Raw genomic sequence first — 10474 nt, 5'->3', positions numbered from 1 at the left:
TAGGACCTTTCAGGAAGGCACTGAGTCAGCGCACATGCTAGGACCTTTCAGGAAGGCACTGAGTCAGCACACATACTGAAGGGGAGTTGTTGTTGAGGCCTCCAGAGATGAGGGAGGTCTTGGAGAAGGGCTTTTGTGAAAACAGCATGGACACTTTGATCCCTCTGGAGTAACAGGTGTTTACTGAAACATTCTAAAATACTAGGCTAGTTAGATTTGACCAAACTATGAACTTTGACCCAAAAGGGGAACATTTATTCAACATAATTAACTAAATTATTGTTTCCCACATATACTTTTCAAGGTTTGAAAATGGCACCTTGAATCTACAAGGGAGTTCCCAGTCCAGTCAAGTGTATTTATAGTTAAGGCATCCATTGCAGATGAGTATCCATGACCTGAAAATAGGAAATTTATAATGCTTCAAAATCAAAACCTTTGAATTATCAACATCATACAGACAGAAAATTATACACCTGAACTCATGCAATACCACACAGTCATAGAAAAATAGAGTTGCTTCAGCTTATGTGTACAAAATACATATATGAAACAAGTTTGTGTGTAGATGTAGGTCCTCTTTCCAAGGTGTTTCATTATTTAGTACGAATATTCTGATAGAGAAAAGAATTTGAAATGGGAAACGCCTCTGATGAGAGATATTCATTCAGATTATGAGGCACTTCCTAAAATGAAAGTGTAATGAACTACCTTGATAGTCTTTGCATGTCTATTCTGCTGTCTGAGCATGATGAGAACGCTTCATTCTGAGGTGTTTAGTGAGCACCTCCAGTGGAGCAGGCAGTGAGCACTGGGTGAGAATCCCTGCCCTCTGATGACTTCTTTTTTCTTTTTGGAGTGGAGTGGCAGAACACTGGTCAGTCGGGGAAATCAAGGTTATTTTGTGATCTCTACACCAGGCACTATTTCTATAGCACTAGTGAGCAAAAGCTCATGATGTTTTCCAAAAAAGTTTCTGTTGAGACTTATCCTGAGTATATTTGCTACAATGTGAAAGAACACCCAGTTTCACATGGACATCCAATGATTTTTCAGATGAATGCACTGGATAGTCTTGGTCAGACTGCTTTGCATAGAGCTGCCTTAGCTGGCCACCTGCAGACCTGCCGCCTCCTGCTGAGTTATGGCTCTGATCCTTCCATCATCTCCCTGCAAGGCTTCACAGCGGCGCAGATGGGGAATGAAGCAGTGCAGCAGATTCTGAGCGGTGAGTCTCATGGCCTGCCTTCCCTTTGCTCACGCCCCTCCCACGAACAGACTCTGCTGCCTGTTCTGAGGAGCTTCATGGGCTAGCCTCTTGACCTGAATGCTTCTTTTTCACACCTCCCCTTTCCTATATAGTCACCCCATCTCTGATTTGTGGTAGGATGAGGCAATATCAAGAGGAGATCTGCACCATTTTTAAGTTAGGTGGCTGGTTGAAATTGAACACAAGCTAGAATTATGGTAGCTATATAGTCTGTCAAATGGAGAACTGTTAAATTTCTATAGTAATGACCTTTAATTGTTCTTACCTGTATAATACTCTGGCCTACTTGTTGTTCTTAACTCTTATGAAATTATCTTCTATTTTCCTGATCTAAATGTAATTATCAACTTTTGGCGAGTGTCACAGTGAATGCCACTATAGTGTAAGATATTTATTTTGTTGACAGAGATCGGACAGAAAACTGATAGTATAATACACACTGACTTCCTAACTTCCAAGTTAGAAGTAACAGCCTTCTGAAAACTTTGGTATTAGACATGAAAGAATTTCAATATAATTACTCTTCTTTGTCTGAGTTCCATTTCTATAGACAGATGGACACTGAAAGAGTGACATAGAGACACCTATAGACTAGTAGTCAGAAACCTGGCTACTCTTTGCTGCCTATAACCCGTATGCCCAGGCTCTGTAGGCAAAGTGTCCCCTTTTACAGCAGGTATCTTATGATGCCCTCTACCCAGAAATAGAATTCTGAAGATTATCTGATACATAACTATTTAAAAATCTACATAAGAAGTTCCTAAATAACTATATTAAAATATCTAAGTAACAGTAAGTTGAGTAAATCTTAGACTTGTTGTGTGATAGCTTGGAGATGACAAAATTAGAGAGCCACAACTGACCCTACAAATTTTGGGGGCTCTCAAAAATACATCATAGTTTAGAAACACAGAGTCTCTCGAGATCCATGGTAGTTACAGGTGTGCCAGTGTAGCGAGAGGGAAGCAGTCTCAAGAAACAGTTTTGTACCCTGAACACTTGAGTAAGAATTGCTTTCCCTTCTCAATTCAGTGCATGCCAGTCATCTTGCTTCTGTCTGTAGGTTTGTTGACTGATGAGGAATGAAACTGATAGAAAATAGGCACTGACTCCCTAGCTCCCAAATTAGAAACAGCAGCCTACTGAAACCTCAGGAACCAGATGCTCAGGAACTGCAGTATGGATACTGTAGAAATGAGTGTAATCCCGGCCCGGGGTTTCTACCCTGCCTTTGCTTATTGAGTTCCTGGATGAAAGGCACACTCACAGCCTTTATATTTACTGTGAGCCCTAATCACCGCAATAGCTGGGCAGCTGCCTACCCTCCATGCTGTTAGACTCTCTTTCCTATCGATAACCTGAGTTATTACTTACTATTTATTTACTAATGTTTCATCTGGGCTGCTCTTAGCTCCAGTTGGCCGGCCCTCAGGACCACTCTCTCGACCCTTAACACAAGGCAGCTTCTCCCTCCTCCTCTCCTGCACCTTCTTCTTCTCCAGAGCTGACTTCCAGTAATTTCAATAGTTCCTCTTCTTTCTCACTCTTGGCTTTTCCACCAGTCTTGACTACCAGAATGTGGCTAGGATTTTAAGCTTGACTGGTAAGCACCTGCCTTCAGCAGAGCCGTGGGATATCTGCTGCAGGAAGATAAGGTACTGCCCCCCACCCACACACAGACACACACACACACTCTTAGGAAATAGCTCTTTCAAGAAATTGCCATCATTTTGTAAATTGGTATTTTTTATGAAATATCCTTCTGTCCTTTTTTACTGGAAATGATTCACTACTGAATTTTACTCCTGTGAGTTATAACCATAAATAAACATATAGCTCCTGCATCAGTTTCTCACAATAGTTTGCATAAATTTCATAATGGTTAACAAAATGTGGATGAAGTATCAAATAAATTCAACAGATTGGATCCATGTAATACCTTTAAGATGCCTTCTAAGTAAATGCATCTCAAATCCATGACTTCTGGGAATGAGATTAAATACTGAATCATAAGTAAAAAGTTCAGTTACTTTTATAATTCTACTCTAAAATTGATTTTGTGATGCATATAGTTAATTATAAATGCTTAATTTAGCAAATGGTAGGAATCAGTTTGCCATATTTATTGTTGCTGTAGAAAGAGAATACAAATAATAGATCTGTCTGAGATATAAGGTCTTTAAAAAACATGAGAAAAATATTTTTATTGGAATTACTCCATACTTGGAAGAGGATACTGAGTGTTCTTTTATAAATATTTCTACATTTCTTTTTACTTTTTAACCTTGAGACAGAGTCTGACTAAGTTGTCTACACTAATCTTGAACTCACTCTGTAACCTAGACAGGCCTTGGATTTCTAATATCCCTGCCTTATCTACTTTGGTTCCTAGGACTTGCCTTCCAAGTCCTGCTATATTATTTCTAACAATAACTTTGTTCTAAACCCATTTTAGATTTATACAGATGCAGAACTCCACAGTTGCTATCATAATAAATCAGCATGTTTAACTTTTTACCCTTTGACATTTCCTGTATGTAGTTCTTAGAAGCATTCTGGTATGTACACTCAATATTTTTGCTTGACTAGAAAATGACACCTTCCTAGTCGTTCCCCATCAGTGTGGGGTGATGATAACCTAAAGACACAAAGGATGTTTCCTGAGCTTTTCAGTTGCTGGAATCTCTCCTAGAGACATGGTAGAGTGTGTTGCAGCCCAGCCTCGCCTCTAAGTGTAGTAGCAAGCATGCACCATTAGACTGGAGAACAGTGACCAAAAGTCAGCGAGTACAGCATCAGAGTTAGGGCTCAACGCATTGACTCTGATGTGAAGTAGCCCCAAAACCAAGTCAGCAAATACTCTAATTGTTGTTTTTGTGAAGAGGAAATATAAACAGGAGCAAGGATTGCAGTCCTCAGCAACCGCACAGGCTAACACGTGCAGTGTAGCACTTTCTTTAAAGAGAAAAAATTTTAAAATGAACTTCATTGTTTGAGACAATCTTTTTTCCTTTTTAGTTTTGGTATTTCATCTGATTTAATCTTTGTGTTTTATCTGTTAAGAATTATTATTAATATGATCAAATAGTTTGTCTTCTACAGAAGAATTCTTAAACCTATCTATAAGTCAATCCTTCTGAACAAAGCACTATAGAAAAATAAAGGATTTCTTTTAAAATCTAAAGCCTTTTATGGCATCACTTGATCTTTCCCACGTGGGCTGTGAACTCAGTGTCTCTGATCATAAGGTAATAATGTAATCTTAAACCTGAAAGAGACTTTGAGGAAAACCAGGTCTCACTTTTGGAATGCAAAACCTGAGGCCTGAGGCTGGCAAGATGGCTCGGTGGTTAGGAGTGCTTGCTGAGCAAGCCTGACAGCCTGAGTTCAGTCAGTCCTGAGGCCATGATGGCAGAAGAGACCTGCTCCTTTGTTTGTTTGGTTTTTGGTTTTGTTTTTCGAGACAGGTTTTCTCTGTGTAGCCTTGGCTGTCCTGGAACTGAGACCTGCTCCTGAGAGCTGCTTCTGCCTCCATCTGCATGTCAAGGCTCGGGTACCCTGGCCACTAATAATACATACAAATATCAAAAACCTGAAGTATCTTTCAAAGTCCACATGGAGCCCAAGCCCATGGTCCTGATTGCCTGCCACACTCTTGCAACCTTCCGGAAGCCACATTTAACATAAGCGTATTGAATCTCTTTTCTTTAAAAGATCAGTGTTGAATAAATTTTCATATATATATTTATATTTAATTAATCAGAATATTGTAAGAATATAAATGTAATAACTCAACTTAATGTGTCACATTTACTCTGTTGTCTTTCTCCCAGCACACAGGCATTGGGAAGTAAGTCTCCCCTTGGTTCCAGCTTTCCTCACTCTCCTTTGAAACAGTCTTTAACTTGAGCATATGATGACTGGAGTGCTGGGGTATAAAGTATTCCTCTGTGTTATGATGTATTTAAATTTGACTTAGATCAGATGTAAATTGAAGTAAAAAGTTAAAAGTACTTCTTACCTGAGTAAGATGGAGGACAGATCCATTATATCACAGTAATGTCCAACCCGTAATCTCTTTTCCTTCATTAAGGGGTCTTCCTTCCATAACTCCCTCCAGTACCCCACAGCCAACAGTAAAGTCTCTCCTTCCTTTGATACAGAGAGTACTCCTATACGTACTTCGGATGTAGACTATCGACTCTTAGAAGCATCGAAAGCTGGTGACTTGGAAACTGTGAAGGTAAGTTAGTACATTTACTGTTACTGTTGGACTCCTGCTACCCACTTCACTCCGATGAATCTAAACAAAACAACTCAAAAACAAACAGTATTTTTTTATTTTAAAGATTTCAAAATGATGGGCAGGGTATATCTACACATAAAAGAGTACTACCAAGATTTTCCCCAGTATGTTCCTTATAACACCTAAACCATACAAAACAATTAAGATGCATACATAAATTTTTATTACATATAATGTAATGAACTATACTCTGTATATGTGTGCACATGTGCCGTGGTGCATATTTGAAGTCAAAGGACAACTTTCTGGAATCAGTTTTCTCCTTCCACCACGTGCAAGCTGGGAATTGAGTTCAAGCTGTCAGGCCTGGCAGCAAATGCCTTTACTCCCATGAACCATCTTACTGGCCAGAGTACAAATTTTAATATCATCTATTTGTATGCAAGTAGGCTAAATGTGCTTTCAAGTTGCTAAACAATGCATTCACATTAAAAGAAAATTCTATTTTTGACAGTAGAGTGTAAGTGTCCAAAGAAGGCATACTAATTGAGAATTAAGTCTGGTATATTTTTCTCAAGAGCAAGAATTAGAAATTAGCTGGGTGTGGTAGCTCCTGCCTTTCATCCCTTTGGAAAGCTGAGGCACGAGGATTGCTGTGCATTCTGGGATAGCCTGTACCGTAAGAGTGGAACTCTCCTCCCTTCCTCTCCACTTCTCTGTATAAAGTATTTTAAAATTTGAAAAACAGGATATATATAGTTCTGGCATTCAGCAAGGAATGAATAGAATCAAGAAATTGTGAGACCTAGAGAGCAAGTGTCTCTTGACCCACACTCAAGGAGACAGAAACTCTCTCTAGGTTCTTTAGTTCCATGTGGTCAGCTCAGGTTGGTCTGATTTGAGCAAAGACCACGCTAAGCGCACCACAGTGCATCTGTGAGGAGTCTTAGACATGGAAGGGACAGGAGGCTTCATTGGCTGCCCTTGGACTTCAGGTAGGTTAGGAACTGGACTAGGGTTTCCAACAAAGACTAAATTCCTCCGTGCACTCAGTATCTGTTGTCACAGTAATGCTAAACGTAATGTGGATTCTCCTTTGGCGCGTTCTGAAACATCATGTGGCCCAGACTGTCCTCAGACTCACTGCGTAACCCACTGGCCCCAAATCGGAGGTCATCCTCCCTCACCTTCTCCAGCTGAGGGATTTTTAGGTATGCCTCACCGTGTCTGACTATGGTGCTGGGTTTTATACATCTCATCTGTGGGAAATATATACTCTATCATTATAGTAATTTAAAATGCTGCCCAATTTTAGAACAAAGCCTATGAATGATTGTTAATGGTGTTTTCTCTGTGTACACCACAAAAGCAACTCTGCAGCCCGCAGAATGTGAACTGCAGAGACCTGGAGGGCCGGCACTCCACGCCCTTACACTTTGCGGCTGGCTATAACCGCGTGTCTGTTGTTGAGTACCTCCTACACCATGGAGCTGATGTCCATGCCAAAGACAAAGGGTATGTGTGCAGATCCCTTCATACTTAAGTCTTTATTTTAGGTATAAAATTATGTAATTTTTATCTACAGAACATAGCTGTTTTCTTTAGAACAAAAATTTACAAATGACATACTGCTTTTTTAAACGTTACTGTTTTTAGTTTTGTAGATGCTTTTCTTATTAAAATAATTTACATGATTCATTTAAATTATAATTTAAATAATCATACATATTGAAATGGAAGATTCTCTCATCCCGCACCCTAAAGATACAACACGAACAGTTTGCCTGTAATTGTGCAGTTCTATCTTGGGTTGTATGCAGCAGCTGTCAATTACTTGGCTTGTGAGCATGTTTCTTGGTACCTGTGAACTCGCACTGCTCACGGTGCTCAGGTGAGGGTGCTTTGGACTTCACCTGTTCTTGCACTGTGTCTTCCAGTTTGGTGCATCCTTTTCATGCCTGTGTACAGGATTTTATTTCAGCTAGAATATTTTCATGTAATCTGTAATTTACTGTTCATCCTCTCATATTTTTTGCCATTAAAAAAATTCTTTTAAGAATAATTCAGTCCATTCCAGAATCACCATTATTAATAGAAATATAATGTTGATTCTGCTAATTTAAGTTGTTTATATTTTTATATTAGATGAATTACTTGACAAACCAGGTAAAACTTTTAAAGCAGCTACTTACAAATCTAAGATGAGTATTTTAGCCAAAATCAATTTCTGTATCCTGAGTCAGTTTAACAGCTGCTCAGATGAGGCGGCCCCATTTTGTGCACTTACTCAGCATAGGCCATAAGTAAATGTAGAGCGCAGGCTTTGGGTAACTGTTAAGTGTTTGTTTATCGTAAGTACTGCACCATACATGATGATTGAGGGCACCGTCACTGGTGGATCACCTGCTTCCGTTGAAAACTAGTCATCTAAAAGAGTTTGCTCAGAAGATGAAGGATCTAGATTCTCTTAGCTGAGTAGATTTATAATTGAGTTTTATTTTCCTTGATGATATTCTGTTTTAGGGGGAAACAGGGATGGAGTTTGGTTTATTTGAGACAAAGGTCTTCCTCTGTACCACTGGCTGGCCTGAAACTTGCTATGTAGACCAGGGTGGCTACAAACTCAGAGAGGTCTTCCTGCTTTTGCCTCCTTAATTCTGGAATTAAAAGCATGCACTACTCTGGTGTGAATTCTCTTCTGAAATCACTTAGAGTTTTCATTGCTTTGTACCTCAACATTTAAGTTATACAGAGAAACCACTCTCTAATCATTTTGAATTTAAAAATAAAAAAACAAATGGTAAAAGATGCCAACTGAATAGGTAGAGTGTATTCTATGTTTTATGTGTTATATATTGCATTATTTTATATTGTGTATCATAAGTAAGCTGGCAAAATACAAATCAAAGAAAATCTGAGGTGATAAAAAGCAGATTGGTTAATTATTTGTGCTAGTACTTTGTAGTATACAGGGCTTTACATTGCTAGGGTACAAGTAAGAACTGAAAGGATTGTGATAAGCAGGCCTGGCATCCCAGCAACTTAGGAGGCTGAGGCAGGAGGATTTGAACTCAGTGCCCGCTTGGTGTATGGAATGAGTTTAGGAAAACCTATATTTAAATTGAAAAGTCTGCGCGTGGGAGAGTGGCACTAGCATGTGTGAAACCCTGACTTCTAATCCTAATCCTAGTGCCACCAAAAAAAGATTGTGTTTTAATCTGTGAGTGATACACACACACAAATGTGAATAGTTTAGTAGATAGAGTAGTAAAAATAAATCAGTATATATATTATGTTTCAAGATTAATGTGCTTCAAGATTAATGATTGCTGTGATAGAAGGCTTTATATTGAAAAACTTTTTTTTTTTTAATTATGAATGTTTGAATTAGTGAGGTGGCTTAGCAGGAAATGATACTTGCTATATAAGCTGCTGTCCTGAGTTTGATTCCTAGAACATGCATAAAGTGTAAGGAGAGAACTGACTTGACATCCCATCTCCACATGTGCATTGTGACATACGTTTGTGCACACACAATAATAACTAGTAAAAAGTATGAGTCCCTGCTTAGAAGTGGGGCCCATGTTAGAGAACACAGAGGAAGTGTTTCTCTGTAAGCAGAGCCTTGGTACTCAGAGCCCTAGAAACCTGTAAATCGAGTCTCACGTAGCCTGTGCTGGGTTGAAATGCCCTCTCTAGCTGAGTATGATCTTGAGCTCCTGCCTTTACCTCCCAAGTACTAAGACTATAAGCATGTACCACCATTATACAAATTATTTTAGCTAAAATATGTTTTGTGACTATTTTTTGTTTAGTGGCTTGGTTCCCCTTCATAATGCCTGCTCCTATGGACACTACGAGGTGGCTGAGCTCTTGGTGAGGCACGGAGCTTCTGTCAATGTGGCGGACTTGTGGAAATTTACCCCTCTCCATGAAGCGGCAGCCAAGGGGAAATATGAAATCTGCAAACTCCTTCTAAAAGTACGTAGATAGGAAGCAGCCTGGGCTGACTTACTGCTTTTGAAAACTAGTCTGTAGTAATCTATTGGAAACAAGTGCTAAGACGTCTGTCTCTGGTTAGTTCCTGACAGGTCTTTCTGAATTGACTCAATGAGGTTATTCACCAAGAAGGTTTTGGGGAGCGTTGGTTTAATTTACATGGTTTACTTAATGTAGCTTTAGTATTAGAGAAAAATGACCATAGGAACTTTTCCATCAAGTTGCTCTTTGCGGTACAATTATATTGCTGCTGTCATAACTAATAGTACTGTTAACTCATTTCTTACTAAATATCACATACTCACACCACATGTATGTCATGCAATACATCTGTGTGGATTCTCATCTTTTCTTAACCAGACAAAAAGTATTGTTATATGTAAGTCCAGTTTATATTTTATTTAATACCATAATAGCATAAATATATATGGCAAGTTTTTTAAAAATTACCTATAGGTCATTATAAACCCATTGTCTAATTTGAATATTGTGCTTTGTTTCTTTGTCTCTTCATTTTTTTTAAGAGAAAATCTCACTGTGTTGCTCTGGTTGTCCAGGAACTCATAGAGATCTACCTGACTCTGCCCCCAGAAATGCTGGGGTCAAAGGTGTATGCCACCACACCTGACAAGCTTAGATTATTCTCAGTTTCCACAGTAGGCCAACAGCTTTCTGTATCAGGTCTGTAGTAAAACTTATAGGTGTAGTTAGTTTTAAACCAAGATAGTTTTTTTAAGTACATTTATACATCATGAAATATACTTATAAACTATCAAGACTTTTTTTAAACTGATGTCATTTAGAATTCAGTTTTTTCTTCTTGTGCATATTCATTTTTTTCCTTCTCATGATGTTGCCTAAATACCTTTGTCCAATTTGAGTTGGAACCATAATTCAGTGGTGAAGTGATTAGCTACCAAGTGTGAGGCTCCAGTTTTATCATTAAACTCTCTCTCTTT

At 38.8% G+C, this 10474-nt stretch overlaps 1 protein-coding gene across 2 annotated transcripts in view; it reads left to right on the top strand.

The window, feature by feature from the left end:
- The window catches only part of Tnks (tankyrase), a 159981-nt gene that overhangs the window by 121743 nt on the left and 27764 nt on the right, over positions 1–10474 (top strand). For both annotated transcript variants that reach the window (XM_031339532.1, XM_031339533.1), the window contains exons 12-15: positions 1057–1228; positions 5434–5513; positions 6886–7031; positions 9332–9497. In XM_031339532.1, the coding sequence (XP_031195392.1) occupies positions 1057–1228; positions 5434–5513; positions 6886–7031; positions 9332–9497 (564 nt within the window). The remainder of the gene's footprint in view (positions 1–1056; positions 1229–5433; positions 5514–6885; positions 7032–9331; positions 9498–10474) is intronic.

This window comes from Mastomys coucha, unplaced genomic scaffold (genome assembly GCF_008632895.1).
Source record: "Mastomys coucha isolate ucsf_1 unplaced genomic scaffold, UCSF_Mcou_1 pScaffold22, whole genome shotgun sequence".
Taxonomy (NCBI): Eukaryota; Metazoa; Chordata; class Mammalia; order Rodentia; family Muridae; genus Mastomys; species Mastomys coucha.
The sequence above is the reverse complement of the archived record's forward strand: the minus strand, read 5'-3'. Positions and strand labels throughout refer to the sequence as shown.